This window comes from Musca autumnalis, unplaced genomic scaffold (genome assembly GCF_047663935.1).
Source record: "Musca autumnalis isolate F117 unplaced genomic scaffold, ASM4766393v1 scaffold_2, whole genome shotgun sequence".
Lineage (NCBI taxonomy): Eukaryota > Metazoa > Arthropoda > Insecta > Diptera > Muscidae > Musca > Musca autumnalis.
The window spans coordinates 82,703,973-82,723,650 of record NW_027411755.1 but is presented as its reverse complement, the minus strand read 5'-3'; the positions used below and the strand labels follow the sequence as shown (position 1 = coordinate 82,723,650).

General features: G+C 31.9%; 1 protein-coding gene across 1 annotated transcript in view; it reads right to left on the bottom strand.

Moving 5' to 3' along the window:
* Positions 1–19,678, bottom strand: part of Sema1a (semaphorin 1a) — a 776,225-nt gene that overhangs the window by 68,167 nt on the left and 688,380 nt on the right. The window contains 4 exon segments of the mRNA XM_073968138.1: positions 7,407–7,487; positions 7,890–8,011; positions 8,124–8,265; positions 8,901–8,989. Of these exon segments, the coding sequence (XP_073824239.1) occupies positions 7,407–7,487; positions 7,890–8,011; positions 8,124–8,265; positions 8,901–8,989 (434 nt within the window).

Genomic DNA, 19,678 nt, shown 5'->3' with positions numbered 1-19,678 from the left:
GACAGTTTGGCATACGACCATGTGTTTATTGTGTTGTTTCACTGTAAACAAGAATTACTTTGCATTCTTGAGCATGTTTATTATTTTTTTTTTTTTTTCAAAAAAATATTGTCGTTGCAAAAAAATTGTGAATAAATACGATAGCTTTGCTTCAAACGAAGTTTATAAGATCGTCACAGACAAATCTTGGATCGATGTGTATGACCCCGAAACAAACCAGCAATCGACCGTGGGGGTCTTCGAAGATGAAAGATGTTCATGGTCTGTTTCTTCTTCTGCAAATGCAATTTCAATTGCAATTGCAATTTTCAGATGCTAAAGTTGCATGACAGTTCACCAATCCCTGGGCCATGGCATCTTCAAAAAATCTTTTGCCATGTTACTACTTCTTTGGAATAATGAAAAATATTTGTTATAAAAATATTGTGACAATCATTTTTTTATTATATAAAACGAATTTAGTTAGTGGCCGTTTCTGACTAATATCAACGAAAATGATATAGGATATATTAGGCGATTGAGTTTAGCAACTGTTATCAGTACTCACTGACTGCGCAGTATATAATTTCCTTGATCAACAAGTTGTCATTTCATTCATGTCCCGCAACATACTCTACCACCATAGCATGCTCTATAGAAGGATTATAATTTACAAATTTTACCATTACTAATATTATCACAATAAATATATAGCTCGATTACTCAAAGAAGGGCATACCTCAAAAAATAACTCGGATGTTTCACAACTTCTTTTGAACGCGTGGAATTGAACAAAAAGAATAACAATAACTAAAAAATAAATAAAATAAAACAAAAAAGTAGATAGAAGTAGTGTATTTTTTGTCTTTTTTTAAACTGCTGTCTTCAAGAGAAACTCTCTGCCATTTTCAGCAGTGTTTCAAGCAATACAATAGCTTGGTATCTCTGTAAAGTTCATACGACATTAACTGATAGATGACATTAACTGATACGGGATATAAAATAAAATATCTCGGAAGAGTTCTGTACTCAACGATAGAAGACAGCATATCATTATCATGCTCTGGACTATATAAGTAATTAAAATACTAAACTACATGTCACTATAACAATGCCATTCCTCATCATATTTTAATGTTTAAAAATACTTGTTTAAGATCTAATAACTTTAATTTACCCATTTACCCTCCATATATTAACTTTGAAATTTAGTTTTTAGTCTTCGCTTGGGGTCAACATTTGCCCCTCAGAGAATCAACTATATATGGCCCATAAAACGATAGCGCCCGATTTTTGGTACTTTGAAGGTTTTAGCGACATTATTCAATAGAAATGACAGTAAAGTCGTATTTTTAGTTAGAAGAATAAAATGTTTTACAAAAAGATTCGCCAATAGATTTGACTGAAGACATGTCACCTCAAAATGAAGCTACAACAACGCCAAACAGAGATATGGAGCTACTTTCCCAAGTATTATAGGGAAAAAATCAAAAACTTCATCGCGCGATATCTCAAAACTTGACCTATGGCGAAAATTTCCTTTAGGCTTCTTAGTATACTCATCAAGGGCTTTCATCTCCAAAAGAAATTTTCCACCCCCCAGACTTTGAGTTCCATTTTGTGTTACAGTGTTATAAGTTAGTTTTGCCCAATATTCATGTAAGATCGCCTAGTATTCGCCGTAGAACCCTTTGCCTTTCTTCATATCTCGATGAAGTTAGTAATAAAACCCCAGGCGGTAATTATGTCGTTACGAGATAAATCGATCTAGCTATGTGTGTCCGTCCATCAATTCAAAATAATAATAAAACACCTACATACCTACCAGAAGACACCCCATTAATTGCTGGTGATAGTCGTACATTTTAAGAAAGGTTTGATTTTAAGGCAAAGATGAAGCTTGCAATTTAACATGATGATCGGATAATAATTAGCGGGTTTAATATACCAAAACATTTGGGTGAAAATCGGTAATTCTTTCGTATGATGACTTTTGCTTTGTTCCCTACTTGTTTAATGGTAAAGGTAGCAAAAGAGCAATCTGTCAAATTTTCTTTACCATAGAAATTTTAGTCAAAATTTACGGTAACGGAAAAATTGTAAAACTTGCAAACAATCTGGCCGAAATATCAAAACCAACGTATTAGTCAATCATATGGCAGCAAACAATTCAGCGCCATTTTTGTTTAAAGAGAAATGCAAGTTTTGCTACTTTTCGGAATACGAGGACGGGTTTCTAGCACAAAATTGGAAAAATAATACCAAATAGTGCTATTTTGTTGGTTCAGGAACATAACTTATATATTTTTTCCTGGAAGACACGTTCCAATCACGTAAGTTCAATTTAGAAAAGGAATTCTCGGCCTTTCAATTGATACCAATTTTATATAATAACCGGGATCCTACAGGTTTAATTGTTTGTAGTGAAACCATAATCACGCTAGAGGTCGCATTTACAGTTCAAGGAAGATGCCAATAACTTTTTATAATGATCGGATAGTACTTGGAGGGTGAAAATGACCATGTTGTGTAATAAATAGACAAATTGAATTTTTGGTGCATATTTTAATTTATGCAGAACATATTTCGGTGTAAACTAGCTCATAAATATATGGAAAGAGCACTTTTGACCTTTTCATTGATGAAAATTGTAATAAAGTAGCGGTTAAATAACGGAACTTCCTAATATGTAAGTGGGTGAGAACTCCAATGCAGTTATTCCATTATTATTATTTTTTTTTTTTTTTGAGGTAAACTCTTCCACTGTTCAAAGTTCAAACAATTGATCTCCTTTGTCATCATCGACCAGATCGAATAGTTTAAAAAATAAAATGTTCTTAAAACTTTAAAAAAATTTTCACAAATACATACTAATGTATATTATTATTTTTATATTAAAAAACCTTTAATATACATACTAATGTATGAACATAATGAACAAGTAGTATCAATGAAAAGGACATCTTTCATAATCGGTGCGCTTATAGAGGAAACAAGTAAGAAAAGCGTTAAGTTCGGTCGGGCCGAACTTTTTATACCCTCCACCACAAATTTCAGCCACTTCGGTGGATTAATGTGCCCACAACCTTCAAAATACCGAAATTCGGAAGGTACCGTTCTATGGGGGCTATATGATGGCGTGGACCTATACCTACAAATTTCTTGGGGAAAGTTTTATACGTCTAAAGAAGACTAAATACCAAATTTCAGCCATCTCGGTGTGATAATGAGGCTAAAACGTTCAAAATGACGCGTACTTTATAAGGGGCCTTATATGGGGGCTATACCAAAACGTGGACCTATATAACCCAACTTTGGTAGGAATGTTTTCTGGCCTCTGAAGACACAAAATACTAAATTACAACCAATTCTGTGGTCAAATGGGTGTAATACATTCAAAATATATTAAAATGACGCGTACTTTATATGGGGCCTTATATGGGGGCTATACCAATACGTGGACCTATATAATCCAACTTTGGTAGGAATATTTTATGGCCTCTGGAGACACAAAGTACCAAATTACAACCAATTCAGTGGTAAAATGGGCCAAATATCTTAAAAATTCCTTAAAACGACGACGCGTCACGCGTCATTTTGTATGGGGGCTATACGAAAGCGTGGACCTACATAGCCCGCTTTCGATACCAAAAGTCCTACGTAAATATAACATATTTTCCCAAAATTTCATCAACCTACGTCAATCCGTTCGGACGCTAGAGTGATTTCCACAGACGGACAGACGGACAGACGGACAGACGGACGGACATGGCTATATCGATGTAGAATTGCACGCTGATCAAGAATATATATACTTTGTGGGGTCTACAATGATTATTTCGAGTAGTTACAAACGTAGTGACAAACTTAATATACCCCCATCCTATGGTGGAGGGTATAAAAACTGTCAAATGTACATTTTCGTTGCAAAATAGAAATTATCGAATTTTTATGCAAACGTTTGTTCCACTGGTTACGCCAAATATCATTCAAACGTGTAAGGCTGCTTCTTTGCAATGTACCCCAATTAGATCTACGACAAGAACAATAAAAAAATTGGGAATTTTTAAAATTTTTGGAATACGTGTGGTATTTGAACACATTCTTTGCAATGTACCCAACCATGTATGTGTGATGTTTAACATTATATCCGAACTATATTAGCTGTAATATTATTATAAAATATAAATTTTCCTGCGAACTTACGACTTTTCTTTTTAAATTTTCTAAATTCTCATTGGGCAGAAATCATGATGGAGGGTATTAAAAATTCAGACCGGCCGAACTTAACGCAGCACGTAGGTTAAAATTCGAAAAAACGACGCTTAATTGAAAAATCAAAACATACTTTTTTTAATAATCTGTCTTGACAGGGTTAAAGAGTACAAAACTCTAGCTCACTACCCAAAATAACAATGTGGTATGTTCTTTACTTTTCTTGTTGCACTGTGTCAAAGTTGAGAAAATTTTCAAGTTTTTGCGAACATGTACAAAAACATAAATTTGTATGGTTGTGAACGGCAATAACATATTTTTTGATATATAAAAATGTCATTTTTAGTATGGATATATCAATTAGATGTATTTCTCAATATTCTAGAAAAAAAATTGTTTTATACAAAAGTGTTGTAGAAACATGTCTAAAAAAATTTTAAAATAAGACCAATTTTCCATAATTTTGAAATATGTTAGAGTATAGAAAAAAAGTGTCAAGAAGGTCGTGAGAATTTTTTTTTGTATTTTTCTCTTAATTGTTTTCTTTAATTTTCCGCTAAAACCCCATCCGTTTTTTGCGCATTTTGAGTTATGTCAGAAATTGTGAAAATAGTCATGGTTCATATTTTTGGCTTTTTGGGGTTTTGTCTTCATTTTCTCTGGTCTTGTTGTACATTTTGTCGTGTTTTGCATTGATGCCTGTATTCAATCTAGATAATACTATGTGTGCAAGTTTACCGTTACTATATATATAAAAATCCGAACTTTATATATGATTTATATGAAATGATGGCGATGGAAGTTAATGTCGACAATTTGGAGTTCATTTCGTTCTTAAGAAAGTTTGTCTTAATTTTCATGTAAACTTCCACTCAAGGTGCAATTGCCAGGTGATACGGGAATCCCAGCTAGTGTCTACTTCTGCTATGAGAATATACGGAGGGACGAACTTGCATGAAAAACCAAAAAGTTAAAACGCAAAAAATGCATAGCTCTACATTTCAACCGATTCTTTTTTTGCTTTAAGTAAATAATTATTTCGAAAATAAAAAACGAAGATACCAAACTACGCAGCACAAGGAAAATCATTTTCCTGTTTTTTAATTCGTTTTTTATTGTCAAACTTAAACCACTATAACATATTCAATTGTTAACCAATTTTAAACAGTTATGGCTTGTTTGAAAGACCTTTTAAAGAAAGGAAAAATATAGAAATCCGTTGTGAATAAAGATGTTGTGCCCGTTTAAAGTTTAAAATCCACCTCCGTTTTCATTACATTTTCAGTTATAAAATCAAAAAAAACGAAGTATCCCAAAAACACCAAACGTATCTTCGTCTTCCATGGACTCCCACAAAACATAATTTATGCATCCCCTGCAAAATTGTTTGTCAATTTTGTATCACAGTGTTATTGATCAACCAAAATTAGTTTCGTCAATTGAAATGAATTCAACACAGAAAACCTAGAAAAGCCCAGAAAACCTCGTAATATCAGTAAATATTACAAAAATTGAACTGAAGCTGAAATAAAAAAATTCACCACTCTAGCTCGAAAACTAATACCAATATTTTTGTGGGCTTATTTAGGACATCGATATCTAGACCTTTATCGACCGATGTATTTAAAAAATATCAATTTGCAATTTTATGATCAAAACTTGGAACTTTTTACGTAAAAATTAATAATTTGATTTGACTGTCCACTATTTGTGTGTAAACTAATATTTTGTAAAATCCGCCTATGAAGGACAATATTTTTATTTTGTGGTCACCACAAACCGCTTAAATAAAAAGAGTGTTTTGTAGGCGGTCATTAGCCACAAAACTATGTAATATTTTTAAACAGCAAATTTCGAATGAAGCTTAAAATGTGCTCTTTCAGATGAAAAAAAAACAAAACACTGAAAAAGTTTGGTAGTTTTCTTACAAAAAATTCATGAAAAATGACAGCACATATGTCTCCCAATTGCACATAGCCTTGAAAACTAAAATATTAATAGAAGACATATTTATTAACTTTAAGTTGGGCTTAGAAATTGTTTTTTGAGATTAATTTGTCACCGATATTCGAAAAATACAAAGCTTTAAACCCCCAAATGATTCCCTAAATTAATCACCGCTTTTACGTATTTTACCCCAATGTGCGCTGCTTTTAATTGTTTTATTTATTTTAATAGTTTATATAAGAAACAAAACATAAATAAGTCTTGACAAATTAAATTTGTAAAGTAATTTGAGTTTTAATGTATAACTTTTAATGTATAACTAATCAAGTATGCTTGACCTAATTAACACCTTGTATTTCAAAGGTTGCTGCTTTCAGTTATTCATTTTCCTCTAAATCCTTCAGCTTCTGGTAACATTCGGTTTTACGTGTGTGCATATGTAAAAGGAACTTTTAATTAACTTTGACCTACATCTAAAGTGCTGCGACAAACTACCACTTTATAAATAAATAACGTTAATGATTGCGACCATAACAGTATATGAAAGAGAAAGGACTTTAATTATATATCAGGGATTTTTTAAAGTTTTTGCTTTGTAAATATGTTTATGGGTTACAATGTATTTCAAAACATAACAATTTTTAAAATATAAAATAAACCTATTTTGAGATTTTAAAATTAGTAGCGATGTATTATAATTAGAGATGGACAGTGGATAAATATCCCGTAAATTGTGTAAAGCAGATAAATAAGAATTCAACGTTTATCAATGCATGTGCTGAGTGGTGCATCATCAAGACATGTCTAAAGGGAATTTACGTGCAGAATACCGCTGAACATGAGTACGCCTCAACTAAATTTACTGATATTTTAGTGTAAATGTTTTAAAGGTACCATTAAATTTTTTTTTTCGTCTTGCATACAGAAGGTCGGTCGTGAATTCAATCCCCGATTTTGAGGTTTTTAAACCACTTAATCTAATGGCGACTAAATTTGGCTGAGTATATTAAACTCCTAAATATTTCTGGCGATTTCGTGCTATGTTCCACACGGGTTCACACTTGGTGATGATCGCGGGAATATTTTTTAAATCACCTACGGAAGAAATAATATGTTTATATAATTCCATATCATGTGAACATCTCAAAGGACCACAAGCCGTTTGACTCAAATCTACATATTTCAGTACCGAACATAGTATAATGTACATAGCAACTTGATAAAAGATGTAACGATATTGTAAAGAATTTACTATGTTTTCTTACCCTGGCATTATTGACCGGCAGCCAATTAGAGTTGATACCACTTTGTTCTTTGAAATTGCCCTCAAATGTATCCGCAATATCCTGCAGACGAGAAAGAAAATAAGTAAAGAATCAAGAAAAAATACATAAAAAATTGGTTTAATAAATTTAATGGATGTCTTTGCCTCCTTCAGACCCTGAATATCTGACTGTCTTTCAAACCAACACCAATACACGAACACACACTTTCATATACAAGTACATACATATAACCATACGAAAGCTCGGCTGTTAAAAGGGATAAATAAGAGATTTTGTATTTTTTGGCGGCGGCAGCAGCTTACCATGAAAACGGACTAAAGTAATTTCAATTTTGGTCATGGTATATGAGTGTGTCTGTACGTGTTGTATAGGAAAAGCAATAACAGATACAGTGTGGTAAGAGCACAGGGGAAAGAGGCCTGACTGAGAGAAATAAACAACGGCCATAAATGTAAAACTTACCTGCAATGAAAATGCACAAACTGCTGAACCAGGAATTGAATTTGTTGGTGTATTAAAAACGCCATAAATCAATTTGGCGCTTGAGTGACCATAATGTCCTTCGACAAGATTACTAGCAGATTCTGTGAAAAAAAATTAAACAAACAGCCACAGCAATATTGTATTAGAGTAAGATACAATTTTGTGTAAAAGAAATTTGGTTACATAATATTCATTCTCGAGAACATGACTTACGTATTTCATTGAAATAAAATGGAAAATCGCCAGGTATTGAACAATTTAAACGTGATTTTAAAAATGATGTCCAACGATTGCGGAAACGATGTGGTCCACCTTTGTCCCATTTGCAAACACGAGCTACACGCGAAAATATTGACTGAAAAAAATGGGAGAAAAGCAAAAAAGAAGAAAAGTCAGTCGGATGTGGCAAGTAATTAATCATTATTTATAGGAAATTCATGTAAAACGTAAGAAACAAATCAACAACAGAAACTGTATACAGAAAAGTTGATACAAAAACACGACACAGGAAGTTGCCAATGTTATTGTTGGTTTCTAGCTAAAGTGATTTATGTTGAAAATTTATGGAGAAAAATAATTTATATCATCTTAAGGGTCTTAAATGTATTATTTTACATATAGAATCTCTATTTTTAAAAGCATTGAAGTGTAGTAATTAATTATATAGTTACTGCTTTAAAGTCATATTAATATATTAGGTAAATTTAATTTTGTTTCAAATGTGATTTGGTAAATATTGGACCATTAATGCAAGGAAAAATATTTTTCCAATATCTTATATTTTTTCTATAGCGATTAAAAAACATGGGATTTTTTCTTACAGCAGATTTTAACTACCAGATGTAAGTGTATTACAGTAAAGTGACGTCGACTGTCAATTCATTAGTATTTCTCTATAGTCTTTACACGCAGAAATATTAACTAAATTGTTCTATAACTTGTCGTAGGGAAGTTGTATGAATTGTATTTTTAATTAATTAATTTACTTACCTTTCCGCAATTTATAAATTCCACAGCCGTTTCACGAAACATAAAATATACAAAGTCACCTTGTGTAAAAGAGCTGACAAAATTTGGTGCTGGAATAAACAAAAAATAGAGATGAAATATTACATATTGAAGTAAAAGAAATAAAGTTTATTAAGTGATATTTAAAAACAATGTTATTATATTTTATATGAATCAATAACTAAAACCTTTTTCCAAGAAGATTATTAATCAAATCTCTACCTGCGTGATATATATTTTTTTGTGAATTTATCAACATATCTGGGTGAATATTGCGAAAAGACTTGTTTTTGGGGTCGAAAACGGCAAAGTGCGAAAATGGGTTTAAATAAATATTTTTCGTCTTGCACTGTTTTATAAGACAATTTTATGCATTAATTAGCGATGGGTCATTTTTTTCATAACCACGGTAATGAGTGTCACGGTAATGATGGAAACGTGATTATTCTTGTATTTAAATGTGGAAATCTTCAAAATTTGATACAAAATATAATTACCATAAATTTGGAAATTAAATTAAAAATAACATAAAAAAATACTCAGCACGGAAATAACAAATTTTCGGAACATGCCCAAAAAACTAAACACTTCAATAGTTCTCAAACAACTGACTATATTTTTCACTTTTGTCGACTATCTTTAAAACTAACGAGAATTCTCGTTACATTGACATATTACATATAAACAAAAAACCGAGTTAAAACTTTTTTTTTGATAAATACATTGGCGCGCGGGAATGACAAAAAATAGGGACACGACTAAAAATATTTGTTTATTTATATTTTAATTACATACATATAATTATGAAATTAAAATAGAATTTGATCATTCTTCTAGAATAACGTTCACGGTGCGACAATCGACGGAAAAAACAGATTATGGAAATAAGACCAAATGAGACCTCGATGGAAATAAGACCAAATGGCTTTTCGATGATTCTTTTAAAAAAAGCAAATTGATCATGTATGTATGTCAACTAGGGCGATGACTTGTTTCGGCTTTGTTTACATCACTGTGCGCCAGAACCAACTTTAAATGAGTAGGGCCTATATTCGAGAAGTTTCTGCGGATTCTGAAACTACAACATTATAAGATAGGAAAAAAATACCGGAGGGATTTTAAATAAATCGAAGTCAAAGGTCACATTTTTAGGTTTTCAGGATTTTGCTTGAAAACGATATGTCCTATCCAAATGGAACCAGTTAAAATGTTGTTGCTGTGGAAAGCTCTACAATATTGACTTTTATGAATTTTTCTTAGGTTTTACCATTTTTAAGATATAAAAGTTGAGGCCACATGTGATCTTTGATCTCGAGTTATTTAAAAATCCCTACGGCAATTTTTTTGTTCTTTGTTATTTCATTCCGAAAACTTTTTTTGGTACTTTGCTTTACACGAATTTATTGATTTTTGTTATTAATTTTTTATTTATACATCCACAAATGTCTTTATGAAGGCATATTTATGCAAGGCATACTTATATAAGGTAAATTCATGAATTACAACAATTAACAAATTTACAAAAACAACATTGTTGTTATAGAAAATTAACCCCCAGTTTATGTATTTCGAAACGAAAATGTGTGCGCATGAAACACACCCAAACTTTATTTTTTAAATATTATTGCCTTTGCTTTTACTTCAAAACAAAAAACAAATTTGAAAAACACACTCAAATTTGGTAGTCTTTCTTGCGCATTCATTTTCTTATCGACATACATGAACAGGCTGTTAATGTCAAAGAAAATATTGAATAATGGGGTCGTTCTAAAAATGTTCTCAGGAAGAATATAAATACATTTTGAAAATCCTCTCAAATAGAACAAATTTGAATCAAAATGTATATATAAAGCATTCAGAACTGTCGTAGGTCATTGTTATTACACGTTTACGATGAGAAAAAGGAATTTAGGGTAGCAAATTTTGAAAACCAAATTTACAAAAAAAAGTAAAAATACAGCTGATTGTCACTTCTACCGTATATAAATGTGCCATGCATTTATGCATATTTTTAAATTATATGGTTATTATATGTTTGTTTATTATTTCACCAGCAAATTCTTTGAATCACGCGTATTGTTTAGAATGTATTGTAGATGGCGTACTAAGTGTTTAATTCAATTTTTTGTTCAATCATTTCAGTTATTTTAAAAAATAAAATATTAATAAAAATGTGTTTCAATTTCCAAAAAAGTACGTAGGCTCTTCAATAACAAGGATATAATAATTGTTTCACAAACATGCCATACGGGATCCCACCTTGTTGCAGCCAAAAGTTCGTACCCAATTCCTAATAATTAAATAATAGTTCCACGAACATCTCAGAAGGGGCAAGGGAGACATCTCACATATCAATGAGTGCACCCCGATTCGTATTAGCTCAATGATACGGGGAATTACTGTTTATTGCCGAGTCCGAACGGGGTATCTTAAGACACCACTTGTAGAGAACTTTTACATGGCTTTACAGGGCACCGAACCCACGACCTTCAATGTGCAAGGCGGGTTTGCATACCATGGTGGCTCAACGAAAGGCTTTTAGAATTAATATTAATTGAAAAATATGATGGTAACATAATTTTTTTTTGAGGTTTATGACGTTTATTTCTTTTTATACGTTTTCTACGGGTATATGACGTTTTCGACGTTTACAACATACAGGCCATCTCTGGCCGCTGCACCGCAACAGTGTTTACTTCTCCGCAAGTGATTTTGTTTCATCTTACAAAAGGTTTTTTATATTATCTTTCCATCGCAAGTTTCGATTTCGACATGGACTCCAATTCCATTACGAATTTCGTGAATTACTTTCAGTTTGTAACTTTGATTTTTTTAACAAAATTTTGGAAATGTATACTTTTTAGTTTTGGGAAGAAATGTGTAGGAATCTACAAACCGACTTGTTTTTAGGGATCTCTAGAGAAAATATATGTATGTATGTACATGAATCTAACATCCTAGAATAGACAAGAAACTTTTATAATAGGCCTGTTCGATAACGTCGCAAGTAAAAAGTACTTGAAAGTTCTTGTAAGTACTTCCAACTACTTCTCATTTCTCTTTCACTGAACAAGTTTGTTATCCAACAGCATTTTGTAAAAGTTTGTACCTAATATCAAAGACTGGAGTCCGATTCTATTTTAGCTCGATGATTAGGGGACTTCCTAGCCGGAGTGAGTTTTAAATAAATCGCGGCCAAAGTTTACATTTTTAGGGTTTTATTAGGTCTTCACGATTTTGCTTGGAAGTCGCAAGTTCTATCAAAATGGGACTAAAGAAAATGTTGTAGCGGTGGATATTCTCTATAAGATTGACCTTTGCGGTACTTTCGTAGGTTTTACCATTTTTGAGATATAGAAGTTCAAATTGGGGCAATGAACTGACTGTATCGCCTTCTTATAAAACAATGTCATGTATGGTGCGCCTTAACTAACTTTAAAACCGCTAACACCTGGGAAGTTTTTGCGGATTCTGAAACAGCAATGTTCAGAGATAAGAAAAATCCAAAAACAAGACAAAATCGCCGGAGCACTTTTTAAACATAAAAAATATACCTAAAACTCAAACTTCATATCGATTGTATCAATGGAATGGGTTTAAATGATGATGAAAAGATCGCATCTTTCACGACTTCCTTTGAATGGGTTCAGATGTCGATGAAAAGTTCGGATCCTTCACGACTTCATTTGAACCAATGCAAAAGATCCAGTGAAATCATGGCTTCTCATGAAATTTTGCTGGGATATTAATTCATTACTAAATACAAAATATTAATTTATTTTTATTTTTTAGCACTGTACAACGTTTGGAAGTAATCTTGTACAAACAACTTCTACAGAGCATTTTATGAAAGTACAGACTCCTTCGACAAAAACCCTATTCGGGTTTTGTGTTGTCTCTCGATCGACAACACAAAACCCGAATGAGGAACTTTAACATTTTCCCTTCTAACTTAAAATAAAATTTGAGTGTTATGTCCGCGAACACATTGCGGTTTTATTGACGGACATAAGTCCCCATATCATTTTGAGAGTTATGTTCGGATATTGAGCCATGACACACATAAATTAAACGGTGAAACTAAAAACATGAGTTACATAGCACAGTCTATATGTCGAAACAAACACACTTCCTACCATTCATCAATGGTTATCCATGAGTACTATCTATAACATTAGAACATGTCTTATATGTGGTAAATCCTATGCTACATTTCCATTGAAACGATTTGTATTTAAATCTAAACCACATTTACGGCATCACTTGGCCGGTAGTTTGGACTGCATTTTTTACATATTGTTTATACAAATAAAAAAATGTCTACATTTGCGAATATATGTGTCATTTAACGTTCCATGCGTGCTAGGGATAACAGTGAACATAAATATTATTATATTTTATCTTATAAGGAGATAAGCTAACAATAGTCAAACAATAAATTAATATGTTAAACAAATTGTTGTCCATTCCCTTCACTGTGTACTAGACACGCAACAATATCATCCCCCCAAATACGACAACGTCATATGGAAAGAGGACAAACCACTATTGTATTATAATTCATGTTCATAATGTCAATGTGGACAATTGATTTGATTTATATTTAATGTCTGAGATGTTATCTAAAATCACCAAAATCTTAGTTTTTCATTAAATGTATACCTAGCCACACACCTATCAAAAGTGAAATATAATAATGTGTTTAGGATAAGGAATAAAAATATCTTTATAAAAAGAACAAAGAAATCACAATATAAAACGATAACAATTAAACGAAGTGGGAATTTCTGTTCTCCAAAAATCAGTGATTTTTTTTAGGAATAAACTGATTAAAAATAAGTTCAAACATATACATATACATTCAAACATATAAATATTATCATAAACAAATTCGTCATATATATTATTTTTCATAACTGTGCATTATCACAGTAAAAATTGCTACAAACTCTAGCTATTCTCCAAATGTCATTATCAATGGAAGACAGAAACCTTCAGACTTATTGGACGTTTTCCATCAATGTCGAAATAGTTTTATATTTCAAAAAAAGTAACCAACCGACTAGCAATGCCTACAGACAAATGGTTAAAGGAAGCAGACCAAACCAAGCAACTGGGTAAGTTAATAGTGAGAAAGGCTCTAATACATAGAATGACGACAGACAAACACAGTAAGGGAAAATCTGTTTACTTTGTAATAAAATAAACGAACAAATAGAATTGTTGTATTACTTAAAAATTGACAGCATTATAAAAACAAGTAAAATGAAACTAGTTTATTGTTGCTGTTTCTAGTATTATGTAGTTTGTATAAATAAACAATAAAAATATGATGGCTATAAAAATGGAATCAATGCAACGAAAGGAATGTAAAATGAAAGGAAACGAGATACACTCCAACAAACTACAATAACTGACAAGTTAGTCAAAGTGGCTGACAAAACTATTATCTAGAAGGTGCCCTATAGGAAGCATGGGGTCATGTGTCGACATGTCACCACTTTGTTCACTATTATGGTGACAAAGTCAACACTTTGTCAACATGTTGCTAACAATTGATACTTTTACCTTAATAAGAAGAAGCATTGTTTATATTCTTCATTTTCTTAATTGTTTGGTGTAAAATAATTTTGGCGGTTCGTGAAAAATCTATAAAATATCGTGAATTTAACGAGTGATTTAACTTAAGGTATATAATTTTAATAACAACAAAGAAATTATAAAAGACAAGTGAAAAAATAGACAATTCTATTCTGAAAACATTTGTGAACATTTGTGGCAATTAGAGATTTTGTGGAACCTTTAGAAAAGATTGTGGAGCCTGACGAATATATTGTTTGGACACCACATAATGATGAGTTACAATGTTGAAGGATTATTTGGCAAAAATCCAATGTTTATAGGTAAGAAAATTTAAGGACATTTTGTTTATATATATTTATTTATAAATGTTTATTCTTTTCAATTCATAGATGTCATATCAACATTCAGAAAATCACCTGATAAAACATTAAGTGCAGTAGAAGAAAAAATATTTTAAGCATACTCGTCGCACCAAGTCTTATGGCCAAGAAAAAAGGCGATGATTATTCTGACATTGAAAAGGATTACCTGCCATAATTCAAAATTATTCGTGCATTATCCACCTTCTTAATGCACAAAATCAAACTGAATTTAATGTGCATTTAGATATTTCAATATGGCACTACCGTAAAAGGGAGCCCATATTCACATGAGGGATATAGCATATTTATGCTCTGAGACACAAGGAAAACAAACAATTACAGTGCAAACAACAAAACAGCAATCAATATAAATGCAGAAACTGTCGTCTATCAGGCAAAAATTAAATGCAGATCTTAATGCAAATTAACGCTGCCGTCTGTCTAGGGTATTAGCCCTTTATAAGGATAAAAAACTGTAATACACAATTTGTACTTTTTAGCATTTTTATTATTTTATGTTTTTTCTTTAATAAAATATATGTTCCATGTACATATACTATTAAGTAAGTTCATCGTCATATTAAACGTACTTTATAGCTTTTTAATCTATAAAAAGTTCCAAATATGCCAAAAAACTAAGTAGTGAAAATCTGGTACCAATGTCTCTATTGATTCACTACTTCCAATGTCTCTACTGACTCACTAACTCCAATGTCAACACATGGTCCCTCAGCAACTACTGACTTACTACTGACATACTACATTCAAAATGTCTATAGGAAATTACACGAGTTGTTTACAGTTTGTCAGTAGTACTGTTGGCAATGTCAGTACTAAGTCAGTATAGATTCACTATTGACATTTCCTACAGGGTGGTTATGCCAAAAGACATGCATTCTTGTATGCATTTGTTCTTGGCTAGTGATGAATGGCTTTTGTATACATGAACATACATATGTATGGATGACATGATAACTAAAGCTCTAACACTAAAGTTAGATAGGTATAATTCAATATTCAATATTTTTATGTAAGTACGTCTTCCGTTTTGCTTGGATTACGGTGCATTCGATATACTTTTTGAAAGTGCCAATATATGATATCATTGACGAGAAAATGATTATGAAGTTCCCATATTTTCGTACAATATATTTAAATTTGGAAGTGTACATATGTAAATGGAATAAAATATATTAAAATAATGAAATTAGTGCCTTAATGTAGTAGAGTTGGATAATCTAGTTCCTAGTTCCCTGTACTAGTTCCAAAACGTATGAGTAATATTATGATATATAACGTGTGATATTAAGTATACGCAGTTTGTTCAAAGAAAGAATGTGGGCCATTGGAACTATATAGTTCCATTTTGTTCCTTTGGCAGAACTCTATAATATAGGGCATCTACACGCAGAGAAAAAAATATGTTTGATCCAACAATATTCCAAGAGCAAAATATGTATTGTTAACATATTGTTGGATTCCTCATGTAGTATTGTAAATCCAAAAATAGTTTGTGTCAACTGAACAATATTTCTCTCTTTTCTTCGAAAATTTGTTTCTCTTCTCTCGCTATTCGATGCCGTGTTGAAAAAACAATTTTGGTGAGTTGTGGTGTGTTTGTATGACATGCTGCCTTTACCTTTGTTTTTGTGTGTATGTACTTGTGAGACTCTTGTTTTTATTTGTTTCTGTTTTGTTTCATTCTTCTTTCCTTTTCATGTTTGTTATGGTGTTTAATTATTCCTTATGTTGTGGTGGGTTCTTGTGGCTTTTTGTTTGCTTTGTTGTCAGCCAATGCAGCAAACCATGTATTGCGTTCATCAATGATTGCAATATTATACGCGACATTTATATCCAAGTTATGCGAAAAGTGTATATGAGAAGTATATGCACTCAAATCAAAAATTTCTGGGCTGGTTTTCTGTATTGACAATACTTTTTGTAAACAAAATTAGATTATGATAGTTCCTACAATCGGTATTGTTAACGATTTTAACAATATTGCGGAAATTCGAAAGTTGTTTTTGTTTTCTATGTTTGGAACAAAAGATGGTATTTTTGGATTTGGATTACAATGTTTGAACAAAACAAATTCATTTTTGGAACCAAAACATATATTTTTGTTCCAACAAAAGCGAAAAATATTTTTTCTGTGCGTGTACATATCGACGCCTCCAAACAATAGTATGCTAAGTCGACTTAGCATGTTTTCAAGTTCTTTACATTTTTATATTTAGCGTCCTTTAACTTAAATTCTGTCAAATTTTGGTAATAATCGGACAATCCGAACAGAAGTTATAAGCAAATATTTACTTAGCATAGTACTGAAGGTCAAAGAAATTTCCAAACTTTTAGAGCTTGTCCTGCAAAACTCACTGTTCAGAATTAGCAAACTATTATTTGGAGGTGTCGAACGTCTTTTAACATAAATTCTGTAAAATTTTGGTAATGATCGGTCAATCCGAACAGAAGTTATAAACAAATATTGACTTAGCATAGTACTGAAGTTCAAAAAAATGTCCACACTTTGAGAGCTTCTCCTGCAAAACTCACTTTTTAGACTTAGCATACTATTATTTGGAGGTGTCGATATATTCGATGGCTTTTTTATTTTATCAATTTTCGGAGGAGTTCGATTCTCGGAAGAGGAAGATAATTTGATACATTTTTAAAGGCCTTTTTTCATTTATATATCTGCCATTAAATAAAAGTCTACAAAATGTCTCTCGACGTTCAACTACTGTCAGTAACATACATACAGTTTCACAACAAATGTATTGCAAAGGCCAATATGACAACAAATTATGTAAAAACTATACGCTTTTTTGTTCACAACTCTTTCTGTTGGTCCTCAAAACAATATTCCGTCAAAATATACAAAGTTTATTTGCGATTTATAACAAATACGGACTAAAATAAGAATTACCTACTACTTTGAGGTGACAATAAATGTATTGCATAGTGAAAAACAGTATTATAAAAGTAATCATTTTTGAAAATTTTTGTAGTCATTATGCATTTTTATGACATTTGCGGCTAATAATGGACTAACAGTATTGAATGTGATAAAGTTCAGTGATAATAAAAACCGTCGTGAAGGGCCTTCAGACAAGTAAAACGCGTATGAAACCATATTTACAATAAACAATGACGAATCGACCGCAGACAAGTATGCAAAGAATGAATATTTGACTCAATATCTATTGTCGGATAATGGACCAATGTAAAACAGTCCGATTTTGGCTTTGAAAACATCGAAATACCTCTGGTCACTATAGGGAAAAATACACCCTCAGTGTATTATTTTGAAAGACATACAACAGAGCTCTATTTCCTCTCTCAATATTATTGGAATCACTTCATTTTTACTAAATGGATATATATTATACTCTGCTATCACAATAAATCCCAAAAAGTGCGGCAAATTTAATAAAACTCATCAAATATAGAAATGCTGGAATACCGAATTTTTGGGTACTATATTTTTTACCAAGAAAAAAAGTATGCCAAATCGGGTTCACGGACTTAATAATGATGGGGAAGACATCCCCACTGACATCATTAAGAAATATTTAATAGTCATTATTCTGAAAGTCGGTAAAACAGGTCCAAAAAGCTCAAACACGTTCAAATACCACCATTCCAAAGGCCAGATCCTGACATATTAATCTTATTTGTGTAAATTGCTGATGTAATATAACAAAACTAAACTGATAAATACCTCGGGCCAAACTCCTGATATGGACCCTTATAATTTTTTAGGGTCCAGTTTAAGAAAAAAACTCGAAAAAAGTCCTCCAACGCAAGATCAAGATTTAATAAAAATTGGGGAACCAGTACCCTTAGAGTGTAACATGCCGAGCCTTAAATTTTGGTTTAACTAAACTCATTACTGTTCCAATGAATGTCCAAAGTGGATAGACTACTCATTAAGGAACATAAATTTGGTAATTCTACAAAAAACCGTAGATTTGGTAATTTTGGCAATACATTTATTGTCACCTCCAACTAGTAGTTAATTTTTATTTTGGACCGTATTTTTATAAATCGCAAATAAACTTTGCATGTTTTGATGGAATATTGTTTTGGGGACCAATAGCAAGAGATTTGCACAAAAAACCGTATAATTTATACATAATTTGTTGCCATAAACGAACAATTAATATGAATTTTTTTTACAATGTTGGCCTTTGCAATACATTTGTTGTCTAACTGTACATAATTGTTAACAATTTAAAGCTCAATAAAAATTTCCCCAACCAACTTTGGAATATTGTCATATGTTAGCGCCTATTCCGATATTTCTGTTGTTTGACCACCGGAGCCGGAGATATTCTCATCAGAATATGAGTATATGTACATATTTCCCCACAGAAGTTTTTGGCTGATTCCGACCCCAAAATATTTTCCGACCATCCCAAAATTAATAGGGACCCAATCTCCACCGAAAATTTCGTGACGATGCGATGAAAACGGACAGTCAGATCGACTCAGCCCTTCGAGTCTATGAACATTATTTCGATGAGTTACATACATTTGTTTTAAAACCACATTCTTGTAGATAAGTTTTTCGATGAATTACAAATTTCAAAAATTCGATAAGGTCAGCACAGCTCGTCAACCTACTATCTTAATTCACAAATGCGTTAAATGTCTAGTTTAAGCTACTCCAATATTTGTTGTCAAACCTATTGGAGTTGATAATCGCCCTAGACTTGGATAATGTGGAAGTATAGATCCAGTATATGGATTCCAATGTCGGAATCTTCTTCTCGCTCTTTGAGTCAAATCGATACAATGATTTTTCGCCATAAA